General features: G+C 42.2%; 1 protein-coding gene across 3 annotated transcripts in view; it reads right to left on the reverse strand.

Moving 5' to 3' along the window:
* ap1g1 (adaptor related protein complex 1 subunit gamma 1) overlaps positions 1–17,427 on the reverse strand; it is an 18,259-nt gene continuing 832 nt past the window's right edge. For 2 of the 3 annotated variants that reach the window (XM_078084820.1, XM_040168968.2), the window contains exons 2-23: positions 12,228–12,431; positions 11,999–12,123; positions 11,700–11,841; positions 11,482–11,578; positions 9,554–9,630; positions 8,125–8,220; positions 7,774–7,854; positions 7,584–7,682; positions 7,455–7,510; positions 7,244–7,357; positions 6,764–6,904; positions 6,336–6,390; positions 6,008–6,130; positions 5,809–5,898; positions 4,381–4,505; positions 4,159–4,263; positions 3,905–4,046; positions 3,419–3,545; positions 3,168–3,266; positions 2,851–3,011; positions 2,585–2,683; positions 1–2,441 (exon numbers count right to left, since the gene is read on the reverse strand). In XM_078084820.1, the coding sequence (XP_077940946.1) occupies positions 2,340–2,441; positions 2,585–2,683; positions 2,851–3,011; positions 3,168–3,266; positions 3,419–3,545; positions 3,905–4,046; positions 4,159–4,263; positions 4,381–4,505; positions 5,809–5,898; positions 6,008–6,130; positions 6,336–6,390; positions 6,764–6,904; positions 7,244–7,357; positions 7,455–7,510; positions 7,584–7,682; positions 7,774–7,854; positions 8,125–8,220; positions 9,554–9,630; positions 11,482–11,578; positions 11,700–11,841; positions 11,999–12,123; positions 12,228–12,428 (2,457 nt within the window). In that variant the 5' untranslated portion in view covers positions 12,429–12,431 and the 3' untranslated portion in view covers positions 1–2,339. The remainder of the gene's footprint in view (positions 2,442–2,584; positions 2,684–2,850; positions 3,012–3,167; positions 3,267–3,418; positions 3,546–3,904; positions 4,047–4,158; positions 4,264–4,380; positions 4,506–5,808; positions 5,899–6,007; positions 6,131–6,335; positions 6,391–6,763; positions 6,905–7,243; positions 7,358–7,454; positions 7,511–7,583; positions 7,683–7,773; positions 7,855–8,124; positions 8,221–9,553; positions 9,631–11,481; positions 11,579–11,699; positions 11,842–11,998; positions 12,124–12,227; positions 12,432–17,427) is intronic. The other variant, XM_078084821.1, reaches the window with a different exon arrangement.

The following is a 17,427-nucleotide window of genomic DNA, read 5'->3' on the forward strand; positions in this document are numbered from 1 at the left end:
TTTTAAGTCTTCACTTGGGTTTTATTTAATTTGACCAGCTTTTGTTTGTTTTACAACTATATACAATGTACAGTCAGCAGATCATATATCTTTTACAATGCGTGAGTGATGATACAAGGAAGTCTTTATAGACTGATGTTCACTAGATCTATTTAGACAATATACATTGTGAATAATTGGACTTTAGAAAATGGTATCTAAAAAATGATGAACGATAGTACAAGAGACAAAATTGTAAAAGCCCTCAATATATACAGAAAAAGCCAATACAGCATTTGCCAACAGAAAAAAAAGTTAACTGCAATAATTTTCTCCATATACACATAGGATAGCTCAAAAATATTTCCAAAGCAAATAGTCTCTCCGATTTGGTCACATAAGTTAGAAGACCGTGAAGCATAGTGAAAAGAAGAATACAGCCTGATTGGATCTCAACGCAGCATCGCGGCGCTGCTGAGCTTAAGTAAAGCGATGGAAAACTAGCCGTCAGTTTCTCTCATGCAGACGCTCCCCCGCCATTGCAATTTACGACTAAGCAGAGCCGTCAATAAACTAACAGAACAACAGAGTTTGAGGTATTAAGGCCACCGTCCGACAGCGTGGTCAGAATTCTGATTTGAACGCGGGAGCCGAGAAATCAAAAAACGACAGCCAAAAGGCTCCGGCCCAGTACCTCACATCGAACACACCTGCTGACAGGGTGCGTTGGTATATTTCACTTCAGTGTGACATTCATACAGTTTTAAACTGTTGAAACCTCGTAGCCAGCCTCTGAGAGGTCTATTATCTGCCTTATTAAGAGATTTCCATATTTTAGGACTTTTGACTCCAGGTAGGAAATCCAGGTAGGCCATGATTAGTGGATAACTGATTATTAACTTGTGAGAAATAGAAGTCGGGAAGGTTGTTATTACATGAAGTGATTTACAGCTTCAGATCTGTCAAGGTAATTTCCTTCAGATACAGAAAACCCATCAGTACACAAGCAGACTTACAAACGAAGCTCATACAGAACTCAATAGTTCAGCGGCTTTTATCCAGCCAGGTCAGAAAGGCACATCACTTTGAGATCAGGCATAAATAATTAAGTCAAATTACTGCAGAAATAAAAACAAACTTTCACAAAAACAGTGCCAATAAGATGAGGATCCCCATCAAAGAGACAGCAATAAGAAAGAAGACTTCAATGTGGGGGGTGGGGCATTCAGTGCATGTAACTACATTCATAACAGGCTTCATTTACATTTATGTGCATGGGGACTCAACTAGTTCAACTAGGTTAAACAAATCGGAAATGTATCTAATTTGCAAGCCGGGCTGACGACACAGATGCAGGTAAAGTTTAAGTTCCAACACAGATGCAATGAACTTCTCTTGATATAAATGTCTGGCCTGGATTTCTTCGTAATGCACCTCCCCAACTGAAAGTAGGCAATTAACAGTTGTGTTTATTATACAGATCTAAAAACCACCATGAGATGATTTCAGGAGAGCTGTGTGGGGAAGTTTGGGCATGTTATCTGAAAGCAGCCACAGGGGATCCAACTGGGCATTTTGGATGTTCTGATGCTTTTATCATTGTGTCAAAACAAAAAGTAGGCTACGTCCTATTCAAGCATTGCATTAAAAGCCCTTCAACCGGAACCGGAAATTCACCCTTGCTTGGGCGACTGTGATCCTATAAACATGCTTTAAGGAAATTCATGTAATTCAAAATCAATACAGCTATTTGACAAGTTATATCACCCACATGTGTGGAGGGTCCAAAAAATGTCTTAGCCAGAACTTTTCAACTGCACTAAATAGACCTTTCAAAGCATTTTCTCCTGCCATCATCGGACTAAAGGCTCATAAAAAATCTGAATGCAAAGCCAATTATAAATATCAATGGAGCAAAGTGTTTTTTAGCTTAATTATAAATTCAAATAAGACTAGGGTTGCCGCAGTGCTCATAGTGGGCCACACGTCTCCTCTGCAGAGACGTGTGCCACGGGGGGATCTGCGTATGTGTGTGTAATCATGATGCTGAGCGAGGGTCTATGTGGAAAATAGTTCTACTACACAAAAAAACAAAAACAATGGTAACCAAAACGAAAAAAAGAAAGTTCATCGATTGATACGTTTCCCCAATTACTCTGGTGATGTCAATAGTCAAAAGGGTCTTCTTAACATCTGTATTTTTCTCCTGTGATGGATGCTCTGCTTCCCATGCAACTGGAGGGCGGCGGGCTGCAGTGACGTCAAAGGGGGATCCGTAGGAAGAAAGCAGGGCGGGGAAAGGAAAATCGTTCTCATAGTTCTCTCGGTCGGGGGCTTTTAGGAGCAACAGAAGCAGCTCATCACTGCCAGGACTGAGGCGGGAAGTTATTAACCTCAGCCAGGTCTTGCACAGGCGAGCCTTTGAGGGTGTACGTCAGCTTGATCCTCATTCGAAGCTGTTGCTGAAATGTTGTGAGGATGATCATGTTTATAAGAAAAGAAACTCGTGCACGTCATTTGAGACTGTACAGGTCTAAAATATCTGCATTGTGTGCTTTAAAAAAAAAAAAAGAATGAAAACACAATTTGTGAAGGACAAACTCACCTTCTGTGGGTTGAGGACTCTGATGACCTGCGTGACAGTTCCCTGGTTGAGTGCTGGGACCACGTTACTGCTCGGGGAGAGGAGCTGCAGCTGGAATGTCTGACCAACAGATACAGAAACATCATTGGCATTGTATGCGAATAAATCTGTAGTTCGGCACTAAACAGAAAGTCACATTGTAACCCTACACAGAAAACTCCAAAACCATGAATTAAAACTTCAAAACACAGGCACTTTATTATCTGCGCTGGATTAGGCCTGCTTACCTTTGGTACTGCAGCCTGAAAAACAAAGTCCGTCATATCTGCCTCTGTTGAGTTGGAAGCATGGATGGTGATGACGGCGACGTTTGGATTGGGATTAGCTCTCTCAAACGTGAAGTCTATTTTCAGTCCATTCTTGTTGTATGCAGTCATGGGAGGAATAGCTGTACAGAGATTTCAGAGGACAAAAAACAAATCAAAAGAATTAGATCTCATTCCAAATGTATCATGGAGATCCAGGTTCAGAAAAAGGTGCTTCGATATATGTAATAAAAACATCACAAATGGGGGATGGTTAAAGGGGAGTAACAAACTCTCACCTGCAGCTGCAATGTCATTAAAGAGGGGCTGTGAGGAGAGGCCGTCCAGGAGGAAAGAGGGTTGGGATGTGGCCACAGAGGGAGCAGGGGTAGGGACGCCTGGAAAGAGGCGACAGCAACACACAAGGGCTCTACTACAGGAAAACTGTACAGTGTCAGCAGCGCGTCACTGCCCAACAGCAACAGGTTGGGCATCACGTTCACGCGGGAAGCAAACACGAGTCTATTCCAGGTACGAGAGAGCGTCCTACCGCTTAGCGAGAGGTCACCCAGCAGATCGAGCAGCTCTCCTCCAGCGGAGGCCGGCTTGGTGGGCACGGTGGTCTGGATTACTGGCACCACGTCGTTACCACCGAGCAGGTCTAATAGATCGTTAGCCTGGGGAACAAGGACGACACGTGAACATGGTGAAATGCCTTCAATAACTATGCATACATTGTAATAAAAACAACTATCAGGCTTGCCCCCTCTTGGTTATTCAACAATGTTATTTTCGGTCTTTGATCAATCTTTTTGTGCGGCGGAACGACTCATTACAAAGAAATGTATGAGCACTTCTCTACCAAATCTACAAGAGGTGCTTTTGTGTGATTTATCATAGACTGAAAAATCTTTTGTGGTCGATTAAATGTCTCATTATCCATTCGAAATTCTGTCCACTGCTTATGTAGTGGCCCAAATCAATACTTGCATGACCTTAAATTTGTTAGCAACCAAGTAACAAGAAGTGCTCCCACCTGGTTGGCTGGCTGGCTCACAGGCGGTGGGTGTTTTGAATCCACAACAGAGGGCTCCGTCTCTCCATTGGTCTGTACGATCTCCGTGGGGCCATTAGAAGCACTTTTCTCCATAATGGGCATTCGCTCTAGGAGAGCCGGCCTAAAGTCAGTAAACAGGAGAGCATTAAGGAGGGAGAAAAGCAAAAACCACCTGATCCACAAACGGGTGCAACGGGGTTGTGATTATTTGATAGAGCGTAAAGCGGTTTCACCTCATGTGGTCGTATTTCTTGAAAAGCGCATTGTACTCCACCGCCCTTTGCTGAAGCTCCACGTCGATGCTGCTGCCGTATATCGAAACCACCTTCTTGATTCGGCTGGAACAGAGTTTTACATTTTATAAGTTAGAAAAGTGACGTGACTTTCTTTAACTTAGCTCCCAAATGATTGTTATGCTTCAAAGTAAGTGCTGAATGCAACGGGCCATTGCTCACTTTACACTGCTGAAGCGAGTAGACAGCTTCATGATGGCAGTCAGGGAATAACCTCGAGTCACAGCTGCAGACAAGTTGGACACCAGGAGGCCTTCCAGCACGTCCAGAACTTCATCCTCAGTCACCTTTGGCCAAAAAGGAAGAATACAACCCCTGATGAGCTGGTGTTTCGATTTTTCGATTTCTCTCGATTCTCTCTAGAACGATTCGGTCTCGATTCAGAAAAGTTAATAATCGGAATTTTAAAAATGAAATTAGTTCGCCTGTTGCAACATTCTGTTCGCCCGCGGCAGAACGCAACAGAAAACTCCTCTCTGGCCTGCTGATGCTCTGCTATACAAGCATGCTCACTAAGCGCACTAAACGCACATGTTTGAATGTTTATAAACAAAGTTGAAACGTATGGCGGCAGATCACTGTCAAAATTCGAGAGCGCAAATCAGGTTGATGCGCGCGCGTAAATCAAACATTCGCGAGCAAAAGTTTGTCTTGCGCAAGATATTTGCTCGCTCGCGGAGCGTGATTTCCTCGCTCGCGAGGTTAGTCTCTGCTCGCGGCCAAAGGTGTTTTCAACGCGCTCGCTGTTGTTCTTTTTGACAGTAAGGGGGCGGAGCCAGTCACCATGGTCTCTACACCTGATTGGTTACAAAACGTCTCTTTGGATTGGCTGGTGTGATGCATTCACACAACTATAGAAGCCCATTTTCACACTAATGTAAGGGGATAGAAAGTCGAAATTATGAGATAAAACGTTGTCAAAAAACAAAAGCCCCCCTTCGGTAATCGTAGTGGACCGTAGATGACAACCAGCTACAACCATCATTTACCATCATTACCGGCACATTAAGAGCAATGCGTCCAGCTCGCAGACCGGTCCGTCAGTCTGAATCTGTGAATATCTAATAACTTTACCGAACTATGAAGGAGCCTGCGCATATCTTACCTCATTATTTCGATTTTCCAAAAAGTCGATCCGTATTGAAAGTTGGCAAGATATTCACAGATTTGGACTTTTTTTCCGGTATTTTACAAATACGGACCGGTCTGAGACTTTAATTTAAAAGAAAAATGAATCCGTTTTAATATTTTTTTACATAGGCTACTTCCATATTGTGTTGAAATGCAAGCTGCATTGGTTCTTGCATTGTTGATAGAAAATCATTTTCGTGAGAAAGATTTTTTTTCTCTTATAAAAAATTAGAGAAGGTAATTAATCTGTTGATTTTCTTTAATTATCAAATAAAGTAGGAAGGGATTAGCAACCTCTGGGTAGCAAACTCAGATTTGAGAAAGTTTAGAAAATCGAGATGCATCGAAAATCGTTTTAGAATCGATAATCGGTTTAGAATTGAATCGTTGACCTCTGAATCGGAATCAAATTGAATCGTGAGGTGCCAAGAGATTCCCAACCCTATCTTCCACGTGTACCTGGATGGGCTCCTCCTCTTCACATTGTCCAGATACCAGCAGGTCCCCGTACTCCCCTATGCACCAGGATGCCACCTGCACTAGAGGTTGCTACACAACACAGCGACACAAAGGGTCAACTTTGGTGCATTCTTAAGCTGGTGCGAAGGTGTGCGTCAAAGGCGGAGGCATCCAAGATCCAGAGCAGAACTGCGCCTACCTGTGAGATGTCGTCCAGCAGTGCTTTGTAGAGCCTCTGGACGGTGTAGGCGTGCATCTCCACACTGTTTGTGATGAGCTGGATGAGGTTGGGAACAGAATCGTCTCGCACGTAGCTCCCTGCCTGTGAGGATCAGCAGAGATGTCCATCACAAAGACAGGCGAGTGTCACGTATTCCTCTCCCCCTCCCCCCAGGAATATTATCAGAGTTGGAAGATCGTTCAAAGTTCTCCATGTAACAATAATGAAAAAATTAACAGTTAAAGAATTAATTCCACCCTACCATCAAAGACATTAGAGGCACTGAAGGGCAATGTAATATACATACCGTCGTCAGGACTCTCATAATGGTGTCTATGTGCCATCTTTTCGAAGGGGCATACCTGCAACATGACACATGGATTAGTCCAAGCACACGACTGAAGACAAATCCTTAAGTTCTAACTTCTATAGACACGAGACAAATGCTGTCAGAGTGTAAATGGCATCATCATGGTCTGTCGGACGATGGATCACTCATTTTATCATCATTCAGCACATCAGTGTCTACGATGGTGCCGCAAAATAACGTTTAGATAATTAATGCAGATGGTTACTACTCAGGTTCAAGCAAGCTGAACCTTTAAGTGCCAAGAAAGAAAAATATATAGCTAAAAGTCTTTACAAGCGCGCACGTGATAGTCACACAGGACGTGTATCCAGCCATGCCAAAGCATTTGAGCACATGTGTGATGTGTAGTAAAGTCAGTGCCATACTTCTCTGCAGCTAGAAAGACTCCTGATGCACAGTCTGCCTTGAATTCCGGGTCACAGGAGTCCAGGAAGTAGAGCAGCTCTTTCATCATGCCTCGAATGTTGTTGCCGTTCACCAGGGCAAAGCTCAGTTCCATCGCACGTCTACGCGACAATGAAAAGCAGATAAAAGGTCAGAAACAATGAGACTACCTAGTAAGAAACTTGGGGTGTTTTACAGTAAGTACAGTTGTACATTAAAAGTGATGTACTGTTGGCTTAGGGGAACCGCTATATTTCAAATACATCTTCACTGCTTCATCTAGCCGTCAGCTCTTTCTATGGGGGAACTGAACTAAAAGTAAACTATCTACAGTTCCTTGTAAGCCAAAAAACAGTGTGGCCATAAAATGTATAAATATCTTTGTTTTTATTCAGACACATATTCAAGCACATATCATAACATAGCTATGCCTTTAGGTAATGTGTGAACTTGTGAACCACCTCTTGATAGACACATCCAGGTCTTTTAAACAATCCACAATGGTGCTCCGATGCCTCTGCACTGCATTGTGGTCCGTCTGTACAGTCTTTAGTAGGGATGTCAATGCCACGTATCTGGAATGGCGAGGTCAAACAAAAGATATATTAACGAACAACAGCATTCCTGATGACTTAATGGTGCAAGGAGAAGCACAATGAGCAAATTGCTTACCTGATATTTTTGTCATTGTTTAAAAGGAAGCGACCAAGTATGTTAATGGCCAAAACCTGGAAAATAAAAGACATTGAGCCACAACGAAATAACAAAAACAAAGATTTTCTTTATTTCAAATTGACTCACCCTCAGTCCGCTTTCAGACTTGATGTCCATTATGGTCAGTACGGTCTCGTAGAGAATTGCGTTGCCTACATTTTTACTCGTCTCTGTGTTTGTTGCAACCTGCAAGTACAAATGGCTAAAATTTATCCAAATAACACCTTTGGCGTAGAAAAAAAAAAAAAAAAAAAGAAGGATCCCGTTTATTCCTTACCTGTGCAAGAATGTCATTCATTGCTTCACTGGAGTCATCATCACTCTTGCCTAGAATGCGCAGTAGTCTCAATATCCGCACCTAAGGAGAGAAACAGTTCAGTACCGTCTGTTCGCTGGACTTGTGTGACGCACCTTATCGATTATCATCCTACTCATTGCTTGTATGTTGTCGTTTTGACACAATTAATTCAATACTTCACTGGTTTGTGATTCTGACTGTTAACTCCATGTAAATAAAAATGTATGTACACAGACGTTAAGGAAGTTTAGCGTGCAGCGGCTTTAAACACGCTCGTTCTGGTAGATATGTTTGGCGTCCAGTTGACTCGCAACGAGAAAGGAGATTTACCTGCAGGAAAGGGTCGCTTATGCCGGACACGTCATGTTCAGGAGAGTATCCAGACATGATTAGGTTCTTCAAGATTCTCACCAACTGAGGGACCAGCTACAAAAAGACCAACAACAGAACAGAAAAGGAGACGTGTCATAGTATTTTGAGTAGATCTTATAAATGTTCCATTTCTTTCGCATTTGAATAACGTTCTTAATAAACCGTTAAAGTTAGTAATTTGTCATCGACAGTGGCAGCCAGACAAACTCATACCAAACGCAAAAGGGTTGGGATTTTTTTCTCATTGAGGTAAAGCAATATATTTTAATGGGGCTGAATAGTTGTAAAATCAAAACTGTACAACTATATTGGGTTAGAACATCTGGCTTTGAGAAAATAATCAAATCACCATACGCACTTCTGTAACCTCTGAAAGACACGCAATACAAATAATATTTCAATCAACGGCTAATGAAAACTTAAATTGTAACCATAAATAAACAGCCTGCAGTCCTATTCAGCCTTAAATTTAGCAGATAAGGCATCATTAACCTCTTTACATCATTGTTGGAATGTGTTCAGCCTAAAAACTAAAAAACAGACTTGGAGTTGTTAGAAGGCCTATTAAACTTAGTTTCAGGCCAGATCATTTCACAGAATAAATAAAAACATATCCTCTCGATATAGCAATGCCAGGCTCGGGTACCAAGACCCCAAAAGCACCGGCCAACAGTGACACGCACAGTGGAAGTCAACAGTTCCCAGTGACAACCGCTTTGGCCGTCACGTGAACACACCCACCAACTGCTCTTAAATTAAAGTGTGATCAAATGAGTTATACATTCAGCAAAAATAACACAACAATAGTGAGAAATGTGTCTGACAAATGGACCATAAGAATAATTCATAGTTTTTAAAAACACTGACATCGTAATGATCACAGTACAAATTAAAAATCATAAAATCACAACATTAAGTCTGAGGTGAGTGTGACGAGTGATTACTATTTACAGCATGCACCAGCTATGAGATCAGAATGTACTCTTACCTTCTCATTCTAACAATGCAGGAATTGTAACAAAGACAAATGACAGAAAAAATATGAGGTAGATGTTAGGGAGGGGAAACTGGAAATCATTCACTTTCAGAAAGCTTAAAATAATGTTTCGATCGTGAGCATGAGGGGGGGGGGGGGGGGGGGGCGCTTCTGGCACAGTTTTACACCTAGAGAAGAAGAGGTACAGCAGTTGAAATTCACGAGGAAAAGACAGTGGAAGGAGATAAAAAGGTTGAGAAATACTTTGAATGTAGAGCAAACCTGTCGCGCATGTTTGTCTAAGCTTATCGATTCCTAAAGGAAGTGTGCAAGCTAAACGAGAATGAAATGTGACGTGAGCTTAAAAGAAATGATTAAGATCCTAGTATGGGGGAAAGAGTGAGTTTTTACCTTTCTGAAGTGGGCCAGCATGTCGGGACTTCTTTCACACATCTCAGTGAGGAGGACAACAGATGTGTGGAGAACACCTGGAAATACAAAGTAAAGGCAAAGTTCATATTTGGAGACGAGTGTGTTCTCTATCTTATACATTTGTCGCAGGGATTTCAGATAATAACTCAAATAACGCCAAAAGGACTTTAGAAGTGGCCGCAACTACTTATGATACAAATGACAGAATAAAAATCAATTCACGAGGGCCAGTTAAGATGTTGACTGCGGATTTACACACATTACAAACAAGCACCAATACGCGGGCTGTGCTCTCGTCTCCAAAGCCAGATGTCCAATAATACGATGTACTAGGATACATATGATTAATCGCTCAGATTATACGACAGTACATTCCCTTCCTTGGGACTTGATCTGAATGTTGAAACCTAATCATCTAAGTGACTGCAGCGGCGGAGAGCTTTGTGCTACACAACATTCTCATAAACATATTAAATTATGTTTCTGTTCATATCGGTTGCTGTCCAGTCAAGTTGCTTTTTGACACTTTCCAAGTAATCAATTCTATAATTGTTCTTTTTACATGTAGGATAATATATTCATATCATTGATTAGGTTGATTTGTTTCCAGTGTTAAGTTCGGCGACGAAAGAACTATGACGAAAAATTTGTTAACGAACCTTTTTTCCATGACTAAGACGTGACGAAAACGATCTTAAAAAATAAAAACTATGACTAAATCTATTCTAACTTTCATTAACGAGACGAACATGTTGGTGGTTGACTAAGTTACGATACTTTTTCCCCCTAAATTCGCACGCAGCTAACAGACAAAGTACGGCGGTTATTAACGAGTCATGACGACGTCATCCACGAACCCAGAACCCACGCTCGCAGAACCCACGCTCTGAAACAGCCGCGCTGTTTCAGAGAAACATGAAACGTTTAACAGACTGTCGGACCTTTCTGCTCTGTTCTCTGGCGACGGCAGGCAGCGTTTCCTCGGCTGGATGAGATGGTCCGTCACAAACACGTCTAACGTAATAAACTCATTGCAGGTTCTGAAGCCAAGAATAAAATGTATTGCACCGATTGTAGGACGTTAAGGGGTCTCTTTTGTTGGGACAGTGGAAACAATAAAGGAACATGAAGTTTCCGATGTCAAAAGCATTGCAAGTAAACAGACAAAGACAACAAAGTGTTGAGTTTAGATCCCTGGTCCTCATGAAGTTGTTACACCTTTGCCAATTTGTTAAATTGCCTTGCAAAAAAATGCTTTGCTATTTGTTAAAATCCAAATCCGTTCATGTAATGATTTTTCACATGTCATTTATATCAGCTCACACAAACACTTCAACCATTTGTTCTTGGCCCGGCTTCTCCGTCACATTTTACAACCCATTGTGGCCCGCGAGTCAAAACGTTTGCCGACCCCTGCTATAGACTTGTCCTAGGAGGGACATCTAATGGACAACCAAGTACTGCAAGCTAGACTATTATGCAGTTATAGACACAACACAGGGGGTCCCTGGGCCTAAATGTGACTAAAACTAATGTGATTTTTCATCTAGAGAGTAAGACTGAATCAAAAGTAGCTGCCAAAATTAACACTGTTTCTTTAAATATACATACATGGTCTCGTTACAACATGTATGATAAGTTAATTGTTTGGACAAAAAAATAAATCAACAAAAACAGCAGAACAAAAAATAATTTTCCAATTGTTTTTATCCAAAGTAATCACTGGCACGTTGCCACACAGTGACAAAGAGGATCAAGTTATTTAAAGCCTTCTCCTGGGACACACTGCATCTCTCCTAAGTGGGGGACCCATAAGACTCAGCGTTAATGACAGTCGTCTCACTGAGCCAAGTGGCAGGAAATAGGAGGACGTCAGCATTGATGAGGAGAGCGCACTTCACACTCACCGTGGTTCTTCTCACTCAGCAGGTTTTTTGTGGCTGGGAGGAACATTTCCATAAGTTCTGGAACCTTCCTGATGACATGGACTGCACACAACGCTGCCTGTCAACAAATATTTGGACATAGCGTTGTAACAACAATGTCCCAATGAGGACAATAATTCACTTTCATTCTTGAACAGTCAACCACAGTTTTGAAAAAGTATTGATATAAACATGCTCACTTTTTTCCTCAAGTAGGAGTTTGATGTTTTGAGCAGCTTCTCTACTTCTCCAGCAAGGTCACGACACATTTCTGAGGAACCCATGCAACCCAAAGTGCACAAGGCCAGGCCCTGGACGTATTGTGTGCTGTGATTCAAGTCACTGTGTCGGGAAAACAGAGCGGAATGAGTCACGGACACGCAAATATCATTTTGGGGAGGATGTTCCCGTAGCAGCTAAGGTAGATTTCTGGTATCCAAATTGCCAACTCGGAGTTTCTTGAAAGTCCACATCCACTGATGTTCATGCCTCCACTTACTTCTTAATGCAATTTGTCATTAGTAGGTGGACGTCCTGCCTCTCGTCCAACAGCAGCATAGCTCCCAAATAACCTATTCGTTTATCGGTGAACTTCTGGGACGCAATCAGCTTCAGGCACTCCAGCTGGAAAACAAGTCCCCAAGGGTGTGATATTTGGAACCATAATATCAATGGAAGTATACAAATAAAAACGCTTCCTCTATTAAACACCCAATCACCAAACATACCTGCCCAAAGTGTGCCGGGTAGCCCAACATGTGCATATAAAGTAACTTTGCCACATTTCTGCAACGGTATGTGTTGTCTTCCTCTCTGAAGGACGAGCGTATAGCAGCACACTCTTTCTGGATCATCTCACGCTCCTCTGCCTGGGTCCGTGCCGTCCGGATCGTCCGGATCAGCTCCCGCAGTCTGATCGGAGCTGGCATTCTCTAGAAGACATTAAGACATTAAACAGATTAGGACTCATTGCCTCAGAGTGGACTCAAGGCTAAACTAGAACAAACAAGCAGATCTTCTGATGAGAATTTGAGGATTAATGAAAATGTGTCAAACTGCAGCATATTATCACGGAGAAGCATAAAGTAGCAAGTCTTGTAGTCAGTGCATGTAAACACATTCGCTGGTTTCCTGCATATAAAATGCAGAAAGTCAAACTAATAAAATAAAAATAAAAAAGCTTATATTTTGTTTTGTTTTGTTTAGAAAAGCATTTAGTTCTTCTCAGAAAACCATAGGCAAAATATATGACGAACAATCAGATGGATAAATATTGCTTTTAGAACATGTGCCATGTGTGAGTGGAAGGGAGAACGACAGGTGAAATTACATTCCCCAGCGGAGAAGCTTGTGAGAGCCAACACGCATTAAGCCACAGGAAGATGTTTAAATATTCATGAGTACATGCTTAGCACAGAGAATAAATGATCTTGTAATGATATGTAGAAACACACAAAAATTACCATTAACAAAAAACTGAACAAAGTGTGACTGTGCTTACTTCCTCTTTAAAAACTGTCAGGGTGTTTGCATGAATCATGAGTCATGGCGGTTGTATTTTTATGTTTTTCTCACAGATTATAAATAATAACATTGGGAGAGTAGTTTCTTCAATAAAAATGGGAGTGTAGCGTCATTCAGATCCTCTCTGGAATGTTTCACAACCTCTGTAGTCATGTCTCACCTGTAAATGTACTCGCAGACATCAATGCCGACCCCTCAACTCTTAGAGCTACATTTTGTCTCCCATCTCATGGAGCCTTCATCTAGTAGCAGCATGCAGTACATAATTGAGCTGTTACAGCAACAGAAATTATGGTAATTGCTTGTCGAGCAAATCCATTTCCTCCATCTAACTACTGCTGAAGTGGGCCTTTGGTAGACTGCAACATAAAAAGCCATTAGGACGGCGCAAAAAACCTGCGTGTCAAACTAGTGAACGGGATTATTCTGACACAAAACGTGTCTCACAAACCATGACATTCCTTGATTAGAAGTTCATAAACTCTCGATTTTCTTATCTAGGATAAACGGAGTTCAGTGATCACAAACATGTCAGACAACCAAATAGATTCTGCTTTTCCCGGAGACAGATAGCAATTCTACTGACACGGGCTTCCTTAATTATGCATCATCACATTTGTCGTGTAGTTGGGCACGTAGTTCCTCTGCCTGGACGGCATGCGAAGCATCAGAGAAACAATTTCAAAGGGGAGATCTATTAGCCTGATGATTTCTCCCTTGAGATTTATTTTAATGGAAGAGAAACATCAAAGACAGCTCTGGAAACAGTTTCTATGTTGCCTTGGAGATGTTGCTGTCATTGTTCCCACTAGAGCCTGGCCATAAGACGTATGGAGATCTTACTGGGTCCTGAGCCGGCTGACTCCAGCTCCTGTGCCCGCATGACACCTGCTCCGAAAAGTTATCGATGAAGCTGACTGAAGAATAAACTTTAAATCAACCTAACATCAACCCTAGACGTACCCTCGTTGAAATACATTGCTCCTCCAGACTTTTTTTTTTTAGACCTGTGTACTGTGGGGGCTGAAATATTTCCATCTGAAATGGAAAAGCACAACATCCACCTACAATTTCTTGTTGATAACTTCACTGCAGAGAATGAATTACCACTTGGTGCTATGCCAGTCGACTGAGGGACATAAGGATCCAGACTTGTAGGGAATGAGAGCGTCCTTTGTTGTGCAGGGAGGAGAGGGGGGTGTAGAGAATCTAGGAATTCACTGGGATCATAGAGGGATGGGGAGGGTGGCGAGGCCACACTTTAATAAAGCCACAGATCCAGTCTTAACGCTGCTTAAATCACCTGCGCTGAATGGTCTTTGAGTTGGGCTCCAAAATTCATTACCCCCTTTGCCTTATAATCAAATGTTTGCACATTACAGAGGGCAAACAGCCTCTACTGACAGCTAGTTACAGGAACAGTTCCTCATTCTTTGAGTTGCTGTACAACTGCACATTCTTCTACAATCAGATGACGCGTCATATCGTTGTCCATTGTTACCATTAGTGTCGTGCTGGTACTAATTCTTTGAGGTGGAACACGGAATTTACTTTAAAAGACGAGACTTGAAAAGGAGGGTTCGAGCACATTGTAGCTGGATCAGAAAGACCATAGGACGGGAAGCCGTCTCAGGTTCCCTCACCAAGGTCAACGTTACTCTACCTCATTACAAAAAGAAACCAGTTCTGCTGTATAGCCATATTACAGATTAAGGTGGTGATCACACAAACCAATAATTAGAGCCCAGGCGGATTTTTCTCGGACAAAACAGCTCAAGTGTATGTGGGGATATCTGGCCCGAGCCGAGGACAATGAGAAAAGGGTGCAGGTCCACGCCCTGCGCCAAGACGTTGAAGGAAGAAATTAAAACACCCTGACAGACAAATACCTGTGTAGCCACATTCTAAGAACGTATATCAGGGTGACCTTTAAATTACTTCCAATCATTAACAAGCTGACTAACACCAAGCGTTATTTATCCGTGCAATGTCATGAACAGATCTCCGGGGGCACTTTGCATGTCCTATGTTCACAACAAGCCGGCGCTCTCACGAGAGTTGGAGAACAAGCCCAGATTAGCTTGCAGAGCCTGACAACAGGCATAAAGCAAAAGGCATGACACACCTCCCTTGTACCACGGGGGAGCAGTCAATATGAAGTCTGAGGCATCATAATAGAGGTATTAGGAGATGAAACACAGTTTTACATTTGACCGTTGAATAACAAGGGGACGTGTGTAAGCGAAAGCTCAATATTCACCGCTGACTTGTTTTGCAGGAGAACTATACAAAAAGAGTATCAGGCCGATGCAAGTTGAGGGAAAATAGAGACACCATTAGGGAAAATCCCTACTCAATAAGACAAGCTGTAACCTTCACTTTTACACTTTACAGCTGTGCACATGGAGATTGAAATAAAATACTTATTGCGCATACAAGCAGAACGGGGAAACGCAGACAAGACGATGTTGGACAAACGTCTTTTGTAGAGGAAGAGACATGTTATTGAATATGATGCGTAGTGTTTCACGGCTCACCCAAACAGACTTGAACCCAACTATGATAATGTGTAGAGGCATTGTTCAAAAGTCGGCCCGGCTGCTGTTTGATGTGTAAATATCGGGTAGTTTTGGAATACCACACTTACAGGCACCTCCCCCTTTCCTCCTCGGGCCGAGGTCCACTTGTATGAGACAGCCCGGATCCAACACTGAGCGCGAGACCAACAGATAGGCAGTCAGATTTGAATGTCTGAACCATCAGAAGCTCTACTGTTGCTCAAAATATCTCAAACTAAAGACACCCGAGGCATCGTACTTCAACTCCAAAGTAGTACTGGAAACTTTCAAGATAGAGGCTAGAAGAAGTTAATTATTTGGATGTTGGGTTGCAAACGAGCCTTCAGGGAAATCTTGAAAAGCAGCAATGGTGAGAAACTACTAAACCAATACTTCCTCCACCACTGAGTGAGTGGTCAGGGAGTAAAGGCACACATCAAACATCAAGGAACATGCAAACATCAACTCATCACTCAGTGGCGACAGCCACTATAGTAGTAAAAGTCCATCCATCCAAGGAATGATACTGAAACGCATTATCAAAAAAGATAATTGCAAACTGATCAAATAATGAAAAGAACTAGTCTTTTGTTGATACTTCTGAAAAAAATCAGGGGTCAAACTAATTCAGAGTGCAGCTTGTAGACACCGGCCAAGCCTAATGGGAATAGTTGCTAATAAACCTCTCCTTAATTCACCACCTATACAAAAAGTATAATGCCACAAAAAATAAGTCACGACATCACTGGGTTGGCAAAGCTGAAGCATAACTTTCAATTAAGGTCATAGCTGTCTTTTTAAAAGCTTAATGCCAATAACTATAACACATTGAGTTATTCAACAGCCAATGAACGATGCGGGATATTAGTTAAACATTAGGTTATTAGACAACTGCATCCCATTCAGAATGTGGTTAATACTACTTGCATATTTAAAATGGAACTTTTTTTTTTAAATCTTGGGAAGTTACGAAAAAAGGGATAGGACAAAAATATATTAGGAGTCAGCCGAAACTCTACGTCAATCTCATTTGATCAGTACAGCTGACTTACACACGTTGTTTAAACGTAAACTCGCTTTCCTCGGACGACCTATGACCTTTCTTAAACGAAGTGTATCTTATTGTTAGTCTTATTAAAAGAAGCTGTCCACACCAAATAAACACGCATGATACTGGAGGAACAAGGTGTCCACGCTATGATGGGAACATCCACTCGCTTTGTTGCAATGTTAACAATGTGTCTAATTCAGGAAAGCCTAATACTATTTTACTTCCAAAGCCTTTGAGGCAAAACGTCAGAAGCGTGACGTTACCTGGCTAACAAAAATCACACATAGCAAAAGTAAGCTAACGCAGAGCTAACCCTAGTAGACCGACGTCGGTGTTTTCAGTGAAAGGGCGACATGTTAGTTTGACACGACAGCGGTAGCTTCACCTTGGCTGACAAGTCGCTGCGTGAGGCTCGATATCAAACAGAATTCGACGATGTATTAACTCGAACTGAACCGACAGCCTCGGCACGACACCTGCATCTGATCCCCATTGATCGGGACGTGATGCAGTTAAGGCCTCCTTGAAGCATTTTGAATGATCCAAGCTAGCGAGGTCTGCTGAGGCGTTAGCCAGCTACCTGACCAACTCGCTGCTCTGCAATTCGGTTACAACACAATCGGAACTAAAACAAATGTAAAAAGCCGACGGCTGAGAAGCTAACCCGTTAGCTGCCCGGGAAGGTGTAAAACAAAAAAAGTTGGTGGTACGAGTTGTCACGATTATGTTTCGGTCTCAATAGACAGCCACGCCGTCCAAGTGGCCGTTGGGCTTCACACCCCTAGCCCAGCAGGT

This window comes from Gasterosteus aculeatus, chromosome 12, assembly GCF_964276395.1.
Source record: "Gasterosteus aculeatus chromosome 12, fGasAcu3.hap1.1, whole genome shotgun sequence".
Classification (NCBI taxonomy): domain Eukaryota; kingdom Metazoa; phylum Chordata; class Actinopteri; order Perciformes; family Gasterosteidae; genus Gasterosteus; species Gasterosteus aculeatus.